Source organism: Drosophila elegans, unplaced genomic scaffold, assembly GCF_018152505.1.
Source record: "Drosophila elegans isolate 14027-0461.03 unplaced genomic scaffold, ASM1815250v1 contig_814, whole genome shotgun sequence".
NCBI lineage: Eukaryota > Metazoa > Arthropoda > Insecta > Diptera > Drosophilidae > Drosophila > Drosophila elegans.
Window position 1 is genome coordinate 14,850,635 of NW_024546167.1, and position 23,021 is coordinate 14,873,655.

Consider the following 23,021-nt stretch of genomic DNA (forward strand, 5'->3'; position numbering starts at 1 on the left):
AGAAAAGAAATTGAAAGCAATTCAGAGTTTTTAAAAGACCGCCGCGGAGTGGCTATTATTTCTTTGACTCACCCAAATGATTAAGACTCTTCTGCATGCGAAAGAGTTGGTCCACCACCACGGACAATTGATTGCCGTCCAGCAGAACTTTGGTGAGTCGCTTCACATCCCGGAATTCATCTTTGTCGAGGAACTTGAACTGGGCGAGAGAAAATAATTGGAAAAACTCTTCGAGGGGAGGGAAACTTGCGGAGACAAACCTCGTTGCGTCCCAAATCCAATTCGCTTAAAAGCGGCAATAAATTGTACATCTGCGGATTGATTTTTTTCAGCTGACAATTGCGGCACTTGAGCACTTTGAGTTCCTGCGGCAAAACAAACCCGTGAGTTTCGCTGTCAAAACAAAGGACAACTATGTAGTTGAAGGCAACTCACCGGGACATCGCGAAACACATCCGGCTGTAAATCCTGAAGCGGATTTCCGCTCAGGTCCAGATACTTGAGTCTGCTTAGCATGAAGAAGTTGCGCTGCACGAGCTCCACAATCGAGTTGTCGGCCAAATTAAGACGTCGCAGATCCTTTTTGGGGGCGGCAAAGGAGAAGAAATTTAACAAGTTTATTACGGCACGCACTGAATTAATAATGTTTTACGATCAGACACTACAGCTACGGCTAATATTGCATAAATCAGGCAAATATTGCCAGGGACCGGAAACTGCCAAAAAAGTTGCAAACGCAGCACCGGGTTTTCCTGGGGCCCGGGAAATGCGGAAAAGTGGGGCAGAAGAGGGAGAGGAAGTCACCAGAGCGCAGTGCGCAGCGCAAAACAAAATCGAAAGCACATTGAAGACAACGAAACTAACTTCTGTGCACTTGCACTTCCGCCAGTTGCCCCGGCAAAAATGGGTAGGAAAGTGGACCAGGAGAACTTAAATTCAAGCACGTAGAACTTTTCCTTTTCGCCCCGAAATGTAGGCAACAAATTTGCAGCAGCAACAAGGCTATTAAAAACGCCGCACAATTTATTACAAACGGGCCAAATGTAGTCTTGCAAACATTGCAATCATCTTTGAGATTAAACTTGTAGCTGCTGCGGCTTACAAACAAGTGCAATTTATAGGTTTTTGTACAAATAACGATGTATAATAGATTTTTATGATGCCATTAATGCTTTTCGTTTAAAAGTTAAATTAAATTAAAGTAATGCTTCCGATATAAATTCAAATTAATTTAAAATAATGAGTTGCAATCGATGTTTCGACATTAAAACATTTATTTCTGACTATATAAAGTATCCATATTTAATTTGATTGATTAATTTCAATATAAAATCTGAATATTCTTTTGTTTACCGCAACATATAAAAATATTTTTCAACATTCTTTACTCAGTAACCACTATCTGTTTTCCTGGGTAATGAAGTTGAACAACTCTATAAATTACATCATGAGATTGAATGTCAAACACAATGCGAATCTGATGGATGCAAACAAAAGACAATCAATCAACAGTTCGTTATGTACTCACCGTCAAATGGCGAAAAGTCGAGCTTGCCATTCGTAAAATTTTGTTTTTCGATAAATCCAATTCCAGCAGATTATCCTGGCCCCGAAAGTTGTTCTCCGTGATGTTGGTTATATTGTTCTTGGAGAGATCTGCAACAGAAATTATGGCGGCAATTGTGGGTTCATTCTCGGTTTTATGTAAATGACAACTTGTCAGGGCGATATGTATGAATAATACGAAAAAGTGTAAATATGTAATAAATACACAGTATTGCGCAAATTTTTGACTTTGCAGTCCGGGCTTATAGACTTTAAAACCGCGATTTCCGCCTTTTTTTTATTGCCACAGCTAAGACAAACACAAAACACATTCCACATACGCCCCATTGTCTAGCAATGTACCGAGAGCAACCACGCCCCCTTAAACATTCAGCAAAATTAATTTAAATAGAAATAGGAAATGAAAATGGAAAAGGAAAAGCAAAGCCAAAGGAAATACCAATTGTTTCTCTGCTCTTTGCTGCCAGCCCGGAAAAAGTGCTCAACTGCAGCGTAGCTTCGTTTTTGTAGCATGTGTAACTCCTGACAAGCGAATGAAACACAAATGGTTTGGGGGGTGGCGCAGAGCCGAAAAAATAAGATCCGAGCATGTAAATAATTGGAGGGCAGAACCGTGGCCGTAAACCGCCAGCGGGGGGCGAAACGGCGCACATAAAGCTCAAATAAACAAGTTTAAAGCCCCAACGATATCGGGGCATTGCTTTCGTTGGCTTTACACTTGCTTTCTGCCGCCACCAGCCCAATCTCATTTCACTTTTTCGGCCGCTTTTTGCTGTTTGGCGTATCAATTTCAATTTTATTGACAAGACAACCACCGTTTGGCAATACGAATGCGAACTTTTAATGCTCTTTTATGCTGTTTTTGTTCAATCTTCTTAATGCTGCTGCTTCTATGCCTTATCTGAAATTCTTAGAGCTACGTTTAACTAATTTAACATACTTCAGTAATAATGTAAAAGTAATGGAAAAGACATGTGTCTCCTTTGCGATTAATAGTAACTAAATGGTTGTTGACAAAAGTATATAATGCGTTATATTGTTTTTAAACAATTTCAATAATAGTGAACCCTTTAAATTAAAATTTATTTGGCTTAGAAAAATGCAAAAACGCTGAAAATTTATAATCATACTAAGCCATTTTAAAATTGTTGAACAACTGCGAGAAAGATTCCGTAACAAACTGCATAAAAAACGAAAGAGATCCAGCCACGAATTGTGAAACTTGCGTTATCCTGTGGTGTCCTTTCTCGACCCGCCACTGCTATGCTCATTTAACATTTTGCGACCCGTCCGCTCCTTTATTTGCGTTTTCGTTTGCGTTTCGCATTTTATGAGGCTGCAGGACAACCGCATCGCATCGCATCCCATCGCCTCGCCCACGCCTGTCTTTCCGATTGTGCCCGTATTATTTGCATATCAGCCAGTTGGGTTTTAAGTACGCGCAGCTGCTTAAATTGAAATCGGTGCCCCTTTTCGGATTTATGTCTATCAGGGTAAATTTAAGAGTTCCGGCTCGTAAAGGCATTGATTACTCACCTAATATCCGTAGATACTTGAGACCCCAAAATGACTCGACGCCGATTGCCGGCAGATTGGAGTCCGTGATGCGCAGGATCTCCAGCTTCATGAACTGCCTCAGAGCCGGACCGATTGTGATGAAATTCCGGGGTCCACGAATGATAATAACCTTAACATCGATGTCCAATTCATTCGGCGAGAGCAGCGCGTTCAGACCTCCTGTAAAACAAGCCATGAAAACCACAATAGTTAAAAATAGTTGAGGTCCAGTGGCCATGTCAAGGATACTTGAACTAATTTTATGCTGCAAACGATTGTAAAGCAAACAATGCAGTGAGAAAAATTCTTTAAAAATGTATCGTTCATGTTAGCTGATGTATTTAAAAAAATACATTCATATATAAAATTTCATCAAGAAATTTGTTGCCTCAGGTTTCAATAATATTATTTGGAGTACTCTTCCTGTTCGAAATCTTACTTAAATAGTTTTTAAATAAGACAATTTAATTATTTAATTGTAAATTTAACGAAAATATAGTTTATATATATATTTTTGTATTATTTTTAGTTTTTTCAATATACAAGCCCCTTCTACTCTGCCAACAAGATCATTAATTTCAGACTCAGTTGGGGTCTACCTTCTTTTTGTACTTTTGGTATGCCAACAATGGCGGGCATCGGCGTGGCATCTATTTAGAATTTGCCAGGCAACTGCGAGTACAACCAACTAAACGGATCCCAGTCACCATTAACATCGCATTTGTATGCAACACAATTTTTACTCTACGCTTAGCTCACTTCCATTGTGTTTCGCTGGGTCTTCGGATCTGGGCTTTATGCATTTTGCATGGGGCTGTGCTCTATGGGCATGTGAATGTCTAAGGGGCGAAGTTGCATTATAATGCCCTCATTGTATTCGACGGGGTTGTTGCTGTGCCGCGGTTTTATGTTTGCTCAGCACGCTGCGGGAATTTTCATAAAAATGCTGAGCATTAACACTGATTGTAACATATTTTAACGCGCGCACCCAGTTTTATTTTGTTGCTCTCATTTTGTTTTTTATTTTTTCGACATTCTTTTTTTTGGCGAGGTCGCTGTTGGCGTAAAAGATAAGGGTTGCTCATTAGCTTAGTTGCAGGAATTCTAACAAATTGCAGCTTAGAGAAATATTAGCTGAAAATATTACCCGGACTTTTGTAGCAGACAAATTGGGGATTTTAAGGATTTCTATTTTTTGGCTAAAATATGCTATATAAAAACTTGAACATTTAACATTTCGCTAAAACAAATGGCTTTAATTCGGTGAGTCAAATTAAATTATCTACAAACGACACACCTCAAAAAAAATAAAAGCAAAATAAAAGTCTGAATGGTTGCATGTCTAATTTATTGTCAAACGTTTAACCTATTCGACCAAAATATATCAATAACTTGTAATTATTCTGCTTCAAATTGTAATTATTTATATTTCAAGCTTAAATCATCATTTCAGTGTCTTAAGAAGACATATTTTTAAAACAAAGAGGATTAAATTAAGTCTTAAAATTAATGTCACGATTTCCTTATTTCTTTTACAAAATTTCAATTTAAGGAATGAAATGTTCCTTAAAAGAAGCAAAAATAGTAACTATACTTTGATTCTCTTTGAGGCATATTTTAATCAGTTTACTTCAACACGATTAACTTCTTGAATCTTAAATCCCATTTCTAGTGCCATATCTAAGCCACTGCAATTATTAAAAGCCCAACAGTTTTTGAAATGAAATTAAAACGGCAGAAGCATCACATTCAAGGCAATTCGGAGGACTTTCTATATGTGGGTGCTGGCCAAACAAGCGTTAAATTGAAATTATAGATTTTTTGGGGGGCGAATGGAAGAGCAGTTGAGCCAGGAGGGGAAATCGAAGAAAAAACTCCCCAGCCACAGCGACGACGGCAAATGACAGTTGAACAAATTGAAATTGTCAGACATTTAAGGGAAATAAATGGCGAGCTTTAAAAGTAATGTCCGGGGATCTCACCCTCATCCGGGGATTGCGTGTGAGCAGGGAATTTACGCCAATCGAAGCATCGCATCACCGGAATGGATGTGTAATTATGATAGTATCCAGCGGAGACCCTCTATCGGCTACGGTACAACCCACTATCCTTTGCATAATTTCCGAGCAATTGATGGGTTTTTCCAGCTTTTCCCACACCCCGCATCGGTTCCGCCTTTTGCATTTATTGCGCCACTTACCTTTTGTGCAGATGGCCTGATAACGATCCAAGTCGTCCATGCTGCATTGGCATTCAATGGGGCATTTCCTTCTCGTGTTGCTGAACATCGCCGGCATTATGCACAGGCTGAACAGGAGCCACTTGAACAGCATCTGTCAAGGACGAGCCGCAGAATGGAAAGAAAGAAGGAAGAAAAGGACCAGAGTTAGTTCAGCATCTCAGTTAGTGGCTGGTGAATGTAATTAGTGGTGGCTGTCCTTTGAGGCACTTTTTCTGGTTACACTTTTGCAATGAATATGTATTTTAATCTAGGCTAAAAGGTTTAGGTATAAGGAAAATCGTATTGTAATGGGAATATTAAAAAGGTGATGGGCTTGCTGTCGAAAACTAGATAAAGTATAGAGTAAATAATAGTTAATCTACACCAATTTCATTTTGTTATTCAGAGTTTAGAATAGATAAAACAAATTTGTTAATACGGTTTAATATCTTTACTATGACTAGTACATTTCCTAAACTTATTTAATTAATTAATTGATTTTAAAATGTAAATTCAATATATGTTAAAAATTTAAATTAAGCCATTCTGAGCAACTTACTAAATAGGTCATTGTGTTTGAAGTAATAATTCGTATCTTGCTTTTTCCTTTTGTAGCTTTGGGCATTACCATGAAGTGAATCTGAAAACTTCCTCTAATGACTCTCACTTTAATTACTTTGGTAGATGATTGAACGACTCCATAAACTAATTTAACATTTCACCTCTTTGCTTTCTGCTTTCAATTACCGCAGCTGCTAATCTATATACAAAGCCACACGCCCACATTCTCCACCCAACAGCTACCAAAGACACATTCAAATTGAAATCAACGTAGTGTCACATGTTGACATGGTTTCAGCTGCTCGGGCAGTTGTTGTTGCACTTTACTATATTTTTTGTTGTTGTTTTAAGTTCAGTGGTTTTGTTACATAGTTTCGTTTTGTTTGGCTCCGCGTGTGCGAGCGTGTTTGTGTGTTAGGTTGTGTGCATTGCGTATACGCCGTGTTGACCTCGGTGATTTGTGGTCGCCAGTACCAGGACACTGGGACACTTGTGCGCCGCGGCCAGCGATAAACTGTGGCACTGGTCCTGTGGTTCCGATGCAGTCTAACAGTCCAACGTGCTGCATAAATTAGCCGCAGCACATTGTGGTTAGGAAACAACACAAAAAACCTAACTGAAAATCAAAGATTACAGCGAAAAATAGGGGGAAGTCAGTACACTGAAGTGAAACCAAAGATTTATCCTTTTTTTGTCATACCAAAAATTACTTTAAATTAACTACTTTCAGGTAGTAAAGTAGCATAAGCTTACATACTAAGATGGTATACTCTGATAATGATAGGAAACATTGTAATTATTTTTAGAACAATCTATTATTGTTCTTCAATATATTTCATAAACTATTTTTTACTGTGTGCCACGTTAAGCATTTCCAATTTGCCTAAAAGCCAAGACCTGCGAATGCATTGGGAAATTAAATTTCAGCATGGAGATTTTTGGCTTGGACGCGTGGCGGCTTTTCTTTGCAGACTTTACTTGGGACATGCGAAAGCCTAGGGATTTATGTGCAGCATATTTTTCATTTTACATATTTGGCAGAATCGCAGTGGCGAGAAGCTTTGGAGGAAGTGAAAGAGTTGTCTGGCTGGCAGCAACTGTCAAGTTGCCGGCTCATAGTCGGCACCTTATGCATTGTGCTCGTCGGATTTGTTGTCAGGCTATAGCCGCTGGTCCCGGCTGAGTAATATTCCTGCAAAGTTGCTGCGGTAAAAGTGAAAAATTGCGACAGCCTCAGCCACAACTCTGCCGTCAGGACCGTTTTTTCCACTCAAGTCGGCGAAAAGTTCCAAAGGCGCACTCTCCACTCTTTATTCGCACACTTACACCCAATTGAACATGGCACATAATTTACAATAAAGTTCCCCAAAAACTGCATTCAAAAATGGGAAGTTGTGTAAAATACGCAGTGCAAGTGGCGCTCTATCCGTATATAAATTCTTTTTGCATACGAGTTCCTCAAGGCGGAAATTTAAATTCAAATTGTGTGTCACACCTGGGAAATTATGTTGTGGATTTAGGGCTCACAAATAACATTTAATCGCATTATCGTGTTTTATTGCAGTTTAACCCATATAGTTTAGTGAAGGAGAGATGAAAAGCTTCAAATACTTTCGGCAATGTAAAGAAATTCCCATAGTATAAATCTTATTTACATCAAGCTATTTATTAAAAATATGGAATATAAAATTTATAAAATATTTGGATATAACTATTTATGAGGTATTCAATTTATTGTGAATTTGAGTTCCTCACAACTCAACTTTAAATTCAAAGTCAATGCCCTTTTATCTAGGGAAAAAGTTCCTTGAATCCAACAACCAAAACTTAATCACATTCCTGCTGGTAAACCGGATTCAGTTGAAGATGGATGGCCCAGAAATCAGCATCTGTCTGACTCGTTATCCACCAAAGTGGAGGATGATTGGGGCCCACACACTCTGGAGCAGGATCTGGAGCAGAAACAACAAATACCCGGCCAGCAGCTGACGTCCTACACGCTCCACTTGGATTTTTGGCCAACTTTGCGCCGATTGCAGATGGCGCACGCGAAGTGGCTAGGAAGTGAAAAGTTGTGGGTCACTGAGGAAGCAGCCTGAGTAGTTGTTGATATCGGCTTTCAGCACCGAAGCGTTCGCTATTTAAACATTTGCTAAGATGGATGAAATGGAGAAAGGGCTGTGCAGAAAATTACTCATACGCCTACTGTAACAGCCGCCGGATGTGGCATTTAATACGTTCGCAACGTTTTGTAATTGAATATGATAAATCAAAGGCAACTCCAACCAAAACCCTTGGCCTAAGCCAAAACGGAAGTGGTTGGAGCATTCCTTTTCTCTCAAATTACACACACAATAAACTCTCATTTGCCGGCCAAGTGAACGGTATTAAATTTGCTTAAATTCAGCAGGGGATGAGCCGAGAAGCCTGTTCAGTTCAAAACCAAATAAATCTCAATACTTGCCCAGGGAGCAAAATCAAATTATATTAAAGTCCCGCCAAGAGGCTTAGCCCCCCGAAAAGCAGAAAAAATAACCATCTGCCATAGCATTATGAATTATGCCCAATGGCGGGCGTGGCCGATTTGCGCCTTTCGCTGACCGACGAGGGCAACATTAAAATTCATGAACACATTTATTGCCAATTACTGCAGGGCCCCGGACACGTTTCATATATATTTATATATATAAAAACCGCACACACACAGGGCCAATGAAGGCCAAAAATCGCAGGTCAGAGCCCCAAACGAACATTTTGGTAACAAAATATACTTCGGACTCCGTTTGGCGCGATTTTTTGTCGACTTGGCTCGCCAAAAGTTTTTTTCCGACTCACATAAATTGATAAATTAGATTTACGCTCGAGAAATTATATTACAATATAATATGTATTTCCGACCGAAGATTTGTTTTTTATTATTGTGTTCGTGCTGGTCCCTTGTTTAATGCCCCACCAAATTATTTTAAAACCAGCGTATATTTCATGCATCAGTTTCTGATGTTTCGACCTGACATTTAATTTATGGCGCTCATACGTTTTTTGTTGGCAGGCACTTTTAAATTATGGCCATCATCAGAGCGGGCAGACTTGGAAATGTCTGGTGATTTACTAAGCAAAAACTGTTGATTTGGCGAAATTTTATTAAAAAAATTGTATTCAATTGCACTTTAATATGGGAGCCATTTTTTACTGGTCACTGGTTATAAATTTAGCTTGGAAAAGAACTCATGCACAGATGTATATTTAAAGCCATGGCTATGCGCATATAACAAATTTTGAAAATCGTTAAATTATACCAGTTGAATTCTTAGTAGTTTGCTCGCTAAATTTAGCCATTTGGAATTCTTACGTATGCCGAGCAGGACCAACATTTTTATCAATTTCCAGCCACAAATATGAATCCCACGGCTGACAAGTAAGCTGCACGGATTGAACAAAGTGGTGGTGGCGATGCCTGATAATGCCCAACGGGAGTAGACTGGCAAAAATTATTTTAATATTGAGCGAATATTAAAAACCTATTGAAAAATATAAGGTTACGCATTTAATGAATTACAAATTTGTCTTATAAAAAACTTGTATTTATAAGTCAGTAGTTTCATAGAATAATAAGTCAGTAATTTAAATAGACTTATCTAAATGTCAAATCTTTTATTTTGAACAAAATAATCATATATATATAAGTCTTTAAGTCAGTAATTAAAATATGATTCTTTTATTGAATTTAATTTCAAATCTTTAATTATATCATCGTCTTAATCATAAAAGTTATTGTGATTAGTACTTTTTACCTAAATTAGAAAATTACAAAATTGACTTCAACATGTTTGATTTGCTATTAAAGCCTTAAATATATAAATTATTTATTTAAAAATCCCTTATTTTATTGTCTGTGTTTTTTTTCAGCTTTCTGCCAAGTGTAGGAGGATCAGATACACCAACATGGTAGACACAGGGCTGCATGGTCACGAAAGTGCTCCTGCCTGCCCGCTTGCCAAGGGCATAAAGGACTTGAGCGATTAGTTGCAGAACGTGCAGTGCATGAGAGCGAGGAGTGTGTCCTTGGCCAGGGATCAGGCAGCAGGTCGACCAAGCAGGAACAGGAGCTCGAATCGGAATTGGCCACGTGCTGGCCACATCGCATGCCGCTCGCCCATAAAACTAAGCCCGGAAAACCGCTGAAGAGCCTTAAGCGACGCCGACCACTTGGTGACCTTCTCGGGGATTTACATGAGAAAACCAAATTGCCGTTTATGGATATACTGGGCAACATATCTATCTGAGGGGAATATTGGAATGGGCTTGAAGGCTGTCCCCACACACGTGTAATTGTTGTTTACCAGCCACTCGCACGTCCTCCATGCTCTTGTCTCACTTTCCTAAAAAAAACAACGTATTTTCCTTGATTTATTTTCACACTCAGATGTGAGAATTTTCATGTAATTGCCTTTGTGTGGACACGAGGAAATTTATATAAAATTGCCAGGATAACCTCTGGGTGTGTGCAATCAGCTGCAGATTTTGTCGCTTGTTTTTTGGGTCATTTGGTCAATGCGATTAGTTTCGGCCACACCCACAGGGCCCACAGACACCGTCTGTGCCTGTGTCTGTGTGGGTGTTTTTTGTATCAGTGTGTGTGTGTGTGTGTGTGTTGCCATTGTCCTGGGAGAAAGTTCTGCGGAGTGGAAGGAGAAAGTAGCTGGGGAAGGGGGAGTAGAAGCCAAAGCGGAGGGGACGACATTAAGCTGACATTGGCCAATTAGGCACGCCAAATGAGCAGCAATCTTTTGAGGCAATGATGCCTAAAACAGGGATTAGTGTACCCTCACTCCTGCACACCCATGCACACGCACACACCTTGACCACCGACATTGACAGACAAAAACTCACTCAAAAATATTTCCATATGTTTTTGCACGCCTTAAGATGTTGAGTTTTTACGGAAGGAAATTACTAAAACAAAAATAGGGAAATCTTAGAAAGGTTGTGTGGCTTTAAGCAACAAACAAAAACACCTCTTAAAGTGGTGAAAAAGTTGTGACGATGGCACCCTTCTACGTTTTAAATTTCTGGTATTAAATTTTGTGACAAAAAAATGATTAAGTATTCGAGTAAACAAATACACTTTTTGACATTATTTTTTTCGTCACGCTTAAAAAAACAATTTAAGCTTTTTGTCTACACATGCTTTTTTAGCGATACGTTTCAATAGGTGAGTATTACTATTAAATATTTATTCATTTCTTGTTTTTATATACTTTTTCATACAGTGTAACTCCTTCCGGTTTCCACGCTGAGACATTGATTCCAATTAGTTCTTTGCCCTTATGGATCTTCGCTGGCATTAAAGGGCACGTTCGATGATTCCATTTACCTTTCACTAGCTCGAAATTCAGCGAGTGCGTGTGGCCAGCTTCCCTCAGCCGTCTTTGTACTTAACTTGCTGTTCCAAGAACCCTTCACTTCCACTTCCACTTACGGTCAGACTGTTTCATGTTTCACTTGGCCAAGCGTTGCAAGATATTAACTTTCAGCGGAGCTGGCGACGTCGTCATCGTCTTGGCCGCGGTTTTCTTTCAGGTGGCTGATGAAAAAGGGGGCACGGGGAATGAATTTGGTCGCAGCACCTGTCCGGCTTTAGTTCCTACCTCAGTCTGGTCATGGTCACAGTTACGGCTCCTTTTGTGCGCTTTGTTTGCCTTCTGATTGCATTTTTAACGCTTCACGCCGCGTGAGTACATTGTTTTTGGACCGCTTTTCAGCCTCACCTTAATTGAATTGCAAATGCTGAAGAAATGCTGAGGAAATACCTACTGTACGGGGCACAGGATTATGGCGTACTAATAGCGAGTTGATGGAATTAAGGACTCGCCGCAAATGTTGTTACTTCCCCGCGTTTAACTTTTAATTATCCCTGCACCTGGACTCACAATCTCTCTGATTTTAATGCACTTTGCGTATGGCCGGAGCTTCAATTTTAAATGCACTTTAATGCCACTTGAGCTGACAGCGGACACAATGCGTAATTTATTTTTATTCAATCTCCAGCAGGTAATTCTGTAAATCGCTTTAACGTTCGCTTGGTGGAGAAAATATCAGTGGATTTCGGCAAACCGGAATTCTGAAAACTTTCTCTGTTCCCCCTTACACAGCAACAAAAAGTTGGACCTTTGGCCAAACTTTTCGATTTGTCAGCTTTGCTCTAGCTAAAGGCGCCAATTTGTCGATTACAAAGGCGTTCCAATCCCCAAATGCTTCCCCATTTCTATTTGAGTTGCTGTGCGAAACTTTTCGCTGGCCTTAAATTTCGCAAAGCAAATTTTTCAATTAAGCCGCAGTCGTGATTCTCGAAAAGCACTCGAGACTGTCTGCGAACGGACAAAAGAGAAGGCCGCTGTAGGAGATGTTTCCATTTAAATTTATCATTTTTTAATGAGACTCTTCATTACAGAACGGCGGACGGAGGTAGAGATACCCAAACAGCATGTTACAAATAATGCTACAACGCTAATTGTTTCCGCTTGTTCATTTGGCCACCGCTCCCCACAGAAACACACGCACACTCACCACCTCATTGTGGCAGGTCCTGCCAAAAGGACACAAAAGGAACTGGCTGTGCTAAGTCGTCTATCTCCCCACCGCACATGCGACTGTCTCTTCATTAGATTCGTTTAATTTAACTTCTGGCAGACGCCAAGTCACTCCAATTAAATCACAGACTTTAAGTTGGATGGCTCTTGATGATCTAAAAACAGACACCGGAGAACTCAATGCTTGAATCTAGTTGATGTCGATTTGCGGATGGAACCTCACTCTGAGCTGCAAGGACAATTGAGAAAGTCGAACATGATATGCCATTCACAGGCCTTTTCTAAGTCAGATGAGTTCGAGACAAAAAAGAAAACCTTTTTGTGTCAAGGTAAAATCGGTAACTCAAATATTAATGGTAATAGACAGTTCTCTCTGGGAAATATAAATAGAGTTGGCTCTAGTTACCAAATAGATTTTATTGAGAATTAAAGTCTCAATTTTAATTCAGGAAACAAACATTACAAAATAATTTAAAATTTTTTTTATTTTTTTTTTAAGAACTTTAAAAATTTTTTGTTTGCTTTTAAAAACTCCACTTATATGTATTTTCTGAAAGAAAAAGCTTTTTCATATCAAGTCAATTAAATTGGTATATATTTTTTTGTACTTGACACCACTCACTCTTTTCGCCCATGTCTTGTTAATGGAATTGACTTGTTTAAACTCCAACAAATCAAGGCCTATCCCCTTGACCCCTTTCTGCGGCCCACTCAAAGCGAACGAAGCTGTTCAATTTCATCGCCACACGTTTCAATATTTATTATTGCCTATTGACACTGAACAGGTCGATTGCCGACAGTTGATGTTGATGGGTGCTGGATGAAGTGGAGACCAGGACGAAAGGCCCCGAAAGCAGAGCAAACACATGCGGAATTTTTGCGATGCGGAGTGCCTATAGCAAACATATTATTGACATTTTATGGTTGGAAATTCATGGAAAAACAATCGAAAGGGTAAAGGGTGGAAGGTGGAGGGACCTGCTCCACCCACGCACGACTGAGATCCTTTTGGAAGGTGGGGTCCTGACGTTGGCCCACAAGTCGATTAACAGTTTGATTGAGTTTTCCCATACATACGATGCGGTATTTGCGGTTGGTGTGTTTAAAAGTCAATACAATGCGACACACACAAGCACACACACCGAAAAGGGGTAAAAGGGGAAATCTTAATGGAAAAATGCCTCGTAAAAATGCTATGCGGCAAATATTTGAACGGCAAGAAAGCAGTTTGAGGTCCTGGCAATCGGAAAACGTAATTATAAAGCCGCTCAGTGACAGCCCGTCAACAGAAGTTAAATGCGTCCGAGTGACCTTCAGGTTTTGTTATAAATATTAAACGACGACACAGGCCAAGGGTCCTTGGCCTCCTTTCAATTCTCAGGAACGGGCCAGAAGTAACTTACCATTGCAAAATGTTTGCCATTGATAAATTAGCGAGGGCATGCACAAGGAGCCACTGGGAAAACATATTTTCTTTTCACGTCAATTCGAACAAAATGCCATAACGAGTCGAAGGGCAGAGGGATGACAAAAAGCAGGTCATCATCGGTTCACTGAATATGCTCTTTTGCTCTGCTTTCCATTCAATTCCATTCCATCCTTTCGCAATTGATGGCAATAATAAGCCCGGACAGCAACTTGGGTAGCAATTTGATGAATGCAAATTTTGGGGGAAATTTTCCGATACACCAAATAATGCTCGTTTAGTTTTAAGGGACTGGGGTGGCCAGAGTTGAATGAATTAATGAGCATTTTGACAAGCACTCGCAATTGAACCGAGTTGGGACAGACTGGGAATAAAAGGCAGGCACCCCGCGTCATTTATGAAATTTCCGACTGCATAAATTACCGCAAACAAAATGATTAATGGCCCCACTTCGACGGTCGAGTGTCGCTCAAAATACAACATTCAATGGCAAGTGCTCGATAAGTGCAGAAAATGGGTGTAATTAATTTCAATTAGTTTTATAATTTTTTCTATTAGTTCTCGAGTGGATATTGAAATTTTTGTTAAAAAAATTTTCTGTTTAATCCAATTTTGTGATATTTATTGGGTATTCATTTGACTTTAAATACTTTATTTACGAGTGGACGTTAAAAATCAAGTGACATATGTTTCTTCCACTATTCTCCCTTTGAGCGAAGTTATCTCTGCGACCGCAGTGCAGAAAAATTAATCAACTCTAAGCCGGCAGACATAATGCGGGCTTCAGGCAGATCGTATTAATTAAGGCGAGGTTATGATAAAGCGCAGGACCCTTCCGCATTCGCCGGCTTTGATAACTAATTTACACACATTTATTAGTCGTTGTGCAGCTGGACAGATAAGCCGAAACTGAAGGCCTGGTAAATGGCGACTGGTGAATGGTAAATGGTTAAATGGCAAATGGCAAATGGCGAATGGCAGCGCGTTGCTCATACGCCATGTGGTGCCTGCGGTGTGCCAATAATGCTGGTGTCTGGTGCTCTTCTTCGTTTTCTCCGACGCGAGTGTGTGTTAAAGTGCGCATTTAAAGCTTTCGGGCTTAGATGGAAATCCCCACCGCCATTGTTCATCTTGCTTTTGGCTACTGCAATCTCAGATGCGCGACGGAATGGCAACAACCGCACCCGAGGCTCTTCAATTTACCCCGCTGCTTAGCCACCCACTATTAAAGCGTCTTGAAGCCGCTCAACCGAATAAGTTTGTTGTTGAAAGAAACACCCAGTTGCAGAAGCTCCAGAAGCTGGGGGAGAAAGTGTTAACAGCATTGGCTGTAAACTGGCCCATTAACTAGCTGCTCGTTTTAATTAAAAACTACATTTCTAGTCTCCGCTTTGCTTTTTTCCCACCATTTCCGCTGTGCAGATTCCTTGAGCCAAAATGCTCTGATATATGCGTGTAATTTCGTTTTATGACTCACTCGCACACACTCACTTTATGAGATATGACCCCAGCGATGGGGTTGCTGTTCGCATAATGATTAAAAATTCAATTTAGTCGACGCTCGGAATGAAATTATTTATGAGAAGCTTGGCACAGAAACGCGGGTCAGCGTGGGTGTTTCTGATATATGTGGCAAAGTTTAAAAAATTCTCATAAAGTGGAGATAATAAAAGACCATCAAAACTGCATCGATAACAGTTTAAACTTTAGTTATTGTTATATTTTTTTTTAATAGAGTGACTCTAAATCAGTGATAAATTAAGCAATGTTAAATTTACTTTTATTAATTTAATACCCATTTTATTGTGAACTTTAACATTACCAATATATTAAAATTCATGTAACAAAAGTTTAGTTTTTCTGACAATTTTTATTTGGGTGTATTAAAATTAAAATTTGAGTCGAACCTAAAGCAATTTAATATTTAGTTTCATATTAATTTTCTAGCTCAATTTTTATTTCACAATTAAAAAATTTATTTAAAACCTATGCTTTTCTCACTTTACTTCCCCTAATTTTTATTGCTTTATAAATTTGGTGCTTTAAGCTTGTACTGAATCATTTTTCACTTAAAAAGCTGCTGTTCCAGGGCAAATATTTTCTAATTAGCAAAAAGGCATGCCAGGGCCTTGGAAGAGAGAAGCACGTGAGAAATCCTTGACAGAGGACTCGCTCACTGCCTTCTCTGCTTTCTCTATCTCTGAGGACGACGAGTCCTGTGTCTCAGTCCCTGCCACTGCCCATTTTCCGCTTACCACTTTCCCAGTTTTGCCAGTTTTTCGTCCTTCCCCGCCCACCTCCGCCCATTTTAACAGCATTGTTTGCATGCTTTTCTTGCTTTCCAGCGTCGACGTTAACTCATATACTCAAAGTCTTACACTTGGGGGCCCTGCACTTCAGCTCATTCATCAGTCATTCAACGGCTATGGGAACACTGCCAACCAAAACACAATCAAGGCGCTCCTCGCTCACACCAGCGATGGCAACATGTTTTTGCAATTTACCGATTTGCGATGTAACCGAGTCACACAGGACTTTTTTTGAGACCCATTTCCCGCCAGCTGCACCACCACTCCACCCCATTTTAAGTTTTTCCCCAACCCAATCCTCGTTTCTCCGTTTCCCGCTACCATTCTCGTTCGTTGTCATCATCAGTGCGCGATTCAAGCGGAATTTCGCAAAATTTACTTTGACGTCTGTGCATTGCGCATACGCCTCGTGGGCCGTACTGTTTGTTAAACAGCAAACAAACAGCAAAAGCGGAGTCGCACTTCATCGCTGCCCTCATACTTGATTAGGAGCCACTTGTCAGACTATTCAAATATTGTGTCAATTGTATTTGAGTTGATAAATAAATACGTTTGACTAGTTTTGTATAAGATTTGAAGCCCTTAGCTTATTTAAATAAAAACTTGCCATATTTTTTATGTTAAGCTTTAGCAACATTATGTGCTTATCGTTTACACAAACAGACGGAAAAAGCAAAGGCAAAACCACTATTCCAATATTTGATTAGACATTAAGAGCAACTTGCCAGACTATCCAAATAATCTTTCGAGTGTGTATGAGTAGCTAATGCCGTTGTGCTAATTATATATGATTTTCGATGTAAGGGAAACCGCAAAAGTCCTTGAAGCGGATTTTGGCTCTCCTTCAATCAATTAGTCTCAAAAGCATTAACGGTTCCTTTCTGTCAAATATTGGATATCCTTATTAGGCTTCCCTTTGATGTCTCCATTTCCAAAACCATTTATATTCAGCAACATTTTCGCCCATACGCACGGTTGAACGCTGTCACAACCTGATTTTGTCATTTGGTAATTGAAGGTTAATATTTGAGAGTTGATAGAGCAAAAAATTGGCTAAGTGCGGTGTAAGCAATTCAAATGTTATTACTAACGAAATTACCAGGCTCAAAGGCACATGACACATGTCGAACAATACCTGTGAGTGTGTGTGGTGTCTTTTAAGTTAATACCCATAATGTACTGTTCCTCGAAACCGAAACAAGCAGCGAAAATGTATCTACCACGCCAGCGCAACAGTTTGGAAGTAGGCTGTCAGGATATTTCTTCCGCCTTTACACCAACACTCTCACTGAGAAAAATAATAATAACTACTACTTTAGCGCATTTTTTCTATTTCAATTAAAAGCTACTAAAAATATTTGTCAGAATTTAATTACCGCAAGTAACATTAAAATTAATGGATTTCAATCCCAAGATCATATTTTATAAAACGTTTAAGGCCCTTGAAACTGATTTTTTAGCTTATAGTACAACAAAAAAAAATATATTGTTCTCTGTGCAGACGCAGCCACACGCATATGTGGGAGTTGGTTTTTTATAGATTAGGAGCTGGCCATGTGGCCATAACAAGGAGCTCAATAAAGGCCCACTTTGCCGGGCGTTGCCAGGAAGAGAAGCCGAGATTCTCAGTCTCAGTCGCCGACTCCATGCTTAAATGTTTCGAATTGCCGACAAGGGATTTGGCATCATGGCATTCACGCCCAGATAAGCGCCTGTAGTGGGTCTTATCTTTAAGGATACTCGCATTTTGCCGCCTGGCCCCGTTTGCGTGAGTGGTCGCCGAGATTTATTGCAAGCCATTTTTCTTGCACAGGACCCCACAATTAAAGCCTCTTTTTCCTCTTATTTTGCCGCCTTCGCTCCGCCTTCGCTCTGCCTTCGCTGCGCCACTCAAATAGTTAGTGAAATACTTTCGAGTTGTTGGCTGTCGGGCTGGGTATGCAAATTATTTGCCTTTAATGTGTGTTGAGAACTCTGCCAAACTTGCTCTCAATTTAGTCATTAAGCTTTGGGCGAAACTTTTACTTTCTCTGCAAGTGTCGGGGGAAAACAATTTTTATTTTCCAGTTCGCTTTTGTGCTGCGAGTATTAATACAAGCAGTCAACTCAAAATATAATTAAGTCGAGCTTGAGCCTCGGATGACAAAGCAAACACATGGCCAAAAGAAAATGCCTCAGAGTGCGAGAAAATTCGCATAGTATGCGAAAGTGGAAAGGAAAATAAAAGAGTCGAGGCACAAAGAAACCGGCAGCATGTGAGGGTTGGGGAAAAAGCAAAAGGTCGACTTTAGAGTACTTAGTGGGAGCATTATAAAATTTAATTTAAAAACAGTGAAAAGTGTTGTGACAATTATAATTTTTTAATATGAGAGTGTGGTATGCCTGGCAAAGTTTCATCATTTTTTTCTTATCCTTAGGAAACTTAGCTGCGAAGAAAAGTGCGAGAAACAAGCGATGCCAAAGGCAGCCGCGGAATAACTTTGCAGTTTAGTGAAGTGCGCGCCATGAGAGACATTATTATGCGATTTAACACTTTAGTGCTGGCAAAGTGGAACGACCAGGCCGCCGGCATCCTTATTCTCATCCTCATCCTCGTCATCTCATCAGCTACATCCTTGCATCCTGGCAACCCGAGAACAAAGGAAGGGGCTGCCAACAAGAAAAGGAAATTTGTGCTAAAAGTGCACTTCCCGTCAAAGTGAGATGCGGATAACTGGAGCGACCACAACGCGATTTAATGAAGCTGCAAATACAAGTGGAAACTTGGCTCGCTAAACTACGAGTATGAGGAATTAGAAGTCCAGTCAATGCAAACTGATTGCAGAAAATGCCTCATTTACCGGCAAATCAAATCGCTTCATTTCTAAGTGGATAAACACACAAATGATGGCAAATAGCCATGAATGCATCCCGTCCGAAAACCTGGCCAAAACGCTGAACGAATGGAAGAAATTGAATGAAAATTATGCTGCCACTCGACTCACTGGTCTGTGGGCCTTCTCCGTGCCTTCTGCTGGATGAAATATAATTTTGTAAAATAACTTGGCCCTTTTTTCAGATCAGTGAGCTTTCTGGCCCCCCGAAAAGCAGGCCAGGAGAATTTCTTTGCTAAACAAAATTGAATTGTATTCTGACTGACGCCGGGCCCCAAGGCTTCGTTTTGTTTACGTTATTTTTATTTTTCGGTAACCAAATCAAATGGCAGCATTTCAAACGGAATTTTTAAATAGCTCTTTAAGTTTGCAGTTAAGTTAGAAAGAAACTTTTCGACATTAAAGCTTAATCCGAGGTGGTTTTGGCTTAGTTATTACTGATTTAAATTATATTTTCTTAAGTCCAACCCATTTCAGTGTATTCAGTCAGGCATAAAAACTGCGAAATCAATTTTAAATATGTATACAAAGTTGGAAGAGATTCCGTAAATACAATAAAATGTTAATTCGATATAAACAAACTTTTACTCTCACACAATAATAATGCCATACATCCAGAAAAAAAAGGAAAGAAGTGGAAAAGCTTACAAATTTTCATGGGCCAACCAGAATCACCGCAGGCATCGTAAAAATGAACTTTTGAAGAGCCGAAAGATGTTGAAATGTGCAAACATAAAACTGCCACCAATTGATTGAGATGTAATCAAAAAGACGACCCAAACAAAAAGCTGAGGAAAGAGAACTTTTTTCGAAAAGCGACAAATGTGTAAGGGCATAAAAATCATTGCCCAAACGGAAAAGGAACGAAAAATCAAATTACGCATACGCAGTGCAGACCAAAAGGGAATGCCCATGCTGGCTTTTCCGACTCAAACCTCGTTTCGTTATGGAAATTCGCCGGAAAAGCATATGGGGCAACTTGCTAATGCTAACTGGGGTTAAATGTGACTGCCTTTGGGCCACATACATCAACGCAAACATAAATTACTCGCCATATATGCGCATGACTAATTTGCGACTCCTGTCTGGCCTTTGATGCTGCCGCCCGCAAAGTTTTAGCATTCATATTTTATAAGCCACAAGTCAGTAAGTTTGTGTTCTAAACAATTTATTAATCAAATGGTCCAGCAAACTATGCTGTGTGCCAAAAAAGCAGGCCCATGGATGCGTCACAAGAAGCGAAACTGAATCCGAATCCGTATCTGAAACAGAAACCGAAACCAAAACCAGAAAGTCCAGTCATTTTCGACTCGTGTGTATATATAATTTATGTGCCCTGTATGTGTGACAAATTGTGTGCCGGAGGCCAAGTTTCGCATTTTGTTGTTTGCCTTTCTGTTCTCGCAAGGACATCGCTCCTGAACAGAGTTGTCATTACCTCAGAGAAAAATGGGTATACCAGAAAATCCGGAAGCTGAACACATGGTTGCAATGACTTATCCATAAAAATATTTTAAAAATTTTGTGCTTTGTAACTAAATTATAAAGTCCCACTTTTAAAATAGATTTATCATGTTAATGATTCTAAAAGAAAAAGGCGTAACTTTTACAACTAAGGATAAATATTTTATCATAATTAGGTAAGTAAATAAACAAAATGTAATCAAAAGTTTTGGCTTATTTTACAAGTTTTAGTTTTTTACTGACTCGAAACTAAAAAAAAATACATAAACAACTTTGTCATTAGATACACTATAAAGATCTGGTAAAAATGAATTTTAAAATACAACAATATTTTACAGTTGTATTTTTATTTTTAGTCTTTTGTAGAAATTACAGACAAAATATATAACATTTTATTAGATTTTCCTGTTTTTCTAGAACTTTCAAAATGGTTAAAACCGCAGCCCTTACAACACTGCTGCTAACAAAAACAGTTAGAGCATGGCGTCTGCTGTCTCTTTCCCCGGACCATATACCCTTCTCTATCATCCAACTCGTCATCTTGTCTGGATCCCCTCGCAAAAGTGTTACAAATTTATGACATTTTCTTTTTGCATTCGTCGACCCTTTAAAGCAGCTCGCACCCAATGGCTAAATCCAAAGCCAAACAGCTTCGAAAAAGGTCAACAGAATGCTCGAGGTTAGAGACGCTGGCCGAAAAAAAAGCAAAAAAAAAGGTAGTAGTAAAAATGTTGTTTTCTTCTTCGTTTTACGGTTTTGGGTTGGACATTTACAAAAAATCCTAAAAAGCGGCGACTGAGAGGGAGAGTAGTGGAAAACTGTAATGGGAGGGAACGAAACCAAGACACTAATGTCGCTCATCTTTTATTAATATTTCTTTGAGATTTTTACGCTGCTGTTTTCTTGCCGCAGGATGAGCCAAATCGTGGGGTCTAGCAGACAGTTGAATGAACTACTTGAAAAGTTTGTCATAGCAAATATTCCCAAAACAGAACAAATAAGCAAATATCATATATCAAGAACTTGCTAACTTTTAACTGAATTTAATACCCCACGAAAATTCTTACCTCTCCTGAAAATCAATAAGCTTTATGTTTCTCCTTCAACTGACATAAAGCATTCGCCAAACCGGAGGAGAATAAACCCTCTGGCACTTGATTTGTTACATAAGGCGTGTTGCTTACTTTTACTGTCATACTTTCTTTTATGCTGAAATTTCTCTTCAAGTCATGTCCGCGATGACTTCCTCCCTTTCTTCCTTCCCGACCTGAAAGTGATTTGGCGGAAATTGTTTTTTAATGTGGCAGACATTCTTAAACTATTTAACCTGAAGTGGCAGAGTCACTCTCACCGAGGCAAAAAATGTCCACCATTTATCAATGGATAATCAATAGACCTTAAACCATTTTCTTCCCCTTGGGTTGTGTGTGTGCCTGGAGGTACATTTTATAGTTTGCAAGGGAGAAATTCAAGGCTGTACCCAAACATCTGCGTGGCATGCGATAAAGCTCAGGTATAGTATATACATATATATTTGGGGAGGGTAGCACTCCTTCCCCAAGAGTTTTCCCATCTCCGCACATTTAACTAAACATCCGCTGCAGCATTTTGACATTGCGGATTACAATAAAAGCGTTTTTATTCGTTTGCATGACTGGCAGACGAGCCGAGAGTGACTGACAGATAGGTGAAAGTTGATGGGGACTGTGCAAGCCCTGACTTTCATTAGCCACTGGCACGATGTCGTTACATGTCAACCTTCCGTTGAGCCCCATTATTGGTTTTTGGCGCCAAACCCAAATTATTATTTGTTCTCGGCACCCAACACATGAGTTGGTGCAATTTGCAAAGCTTCCAGTAAGCTAGTTTCGTTCGTTACATCGCTCAGAAATTTGGGCTAAGCCTCGCAATTTAGTGCAAGCCCAGCTGGAGGCAATTTCATTTTAAATTTAATTTGCCTGAGTGAAGATTATTAATTTGTGCACATGGCCCGGATGCGTATAAAATCCTTTGCATTTTGCACAGCCATAAACTTAGGCAAATAACTTAGTAATCATCGTCAACGGCTATTGCAGGATCATCAGCATTTTGCCAGGGCATTATAATTACATAAAGATGCGTCTTTTGTGGCTGTGCAAGTGTGTATGCCTCTGCTCTTTACACACGAATAAAAAAATAATAAAAACAGAACTCGGCAGTGAAAAGGCGCAGACAGCTTACCTTTTCCGCCTGTTTATGACAGCTCTCGCTCAGCACACACCAAGTGTAGGTATATACTCGTGTACTATATATATGAGGGGAAAAACACTTGCAAGTTTTACGATTTTCAAATGATGTACGTACAAATTCATAGAATTTTATATTTAACAGCGCCCAAAAGCAGGCCACTGTGTGTGTGTGTTTGTGTGTAACTCGTTTTTAGTTGTTTAGCAGTCTGTGGCAAACAGTCATTTT

The 23,021-nt window shown here is 39.6% G+C and overlaps 1 protein-coding gene across 3 annotated transcripts in view; it reads right to left on the reverse strand.

Annotated features, from left to right (window-relative positions):
• The window catches only part of LOC108149525 (insulin-like growth factor-binding protein complex acid labile subunit), a 51,846-nt gene that overhangs the window by 5,264 nt on the left and 23,561 nt on the right, over positions 1 to 23,021 (reverse strand). For all 3 annotated transcript variants that reach the window (XM_041710486.1, XM_017277156.2, XM_041710485.1), the window contains 6 exons: positions 5,324 to 5,456; positions 3,103 to 3,303; positions 1,529 to 1,656; positions 436 to 579; positions 261 to 365; positions 73 to 199 (listed from right to left, as the gene is read on the reverse strand). In XM_041710486.1, the coding sequence (XP_041566420.1) occupies positions 73 to 199; positions 261 to 365; positions 436 to 579; positions 1,529 to 1,656; positions 3,103 to 3,303; positions 5,324 to 5,456 (838 nt within the window). The remainder of the gene's footprint in view (positions 1 to 72; positions 200 to 260; positions 366 to 435; positions 580 to 1,528; positions 1,657 to 3,102; positions 3,304 to 5,323; positions 5,457 to 23,021) is intronic.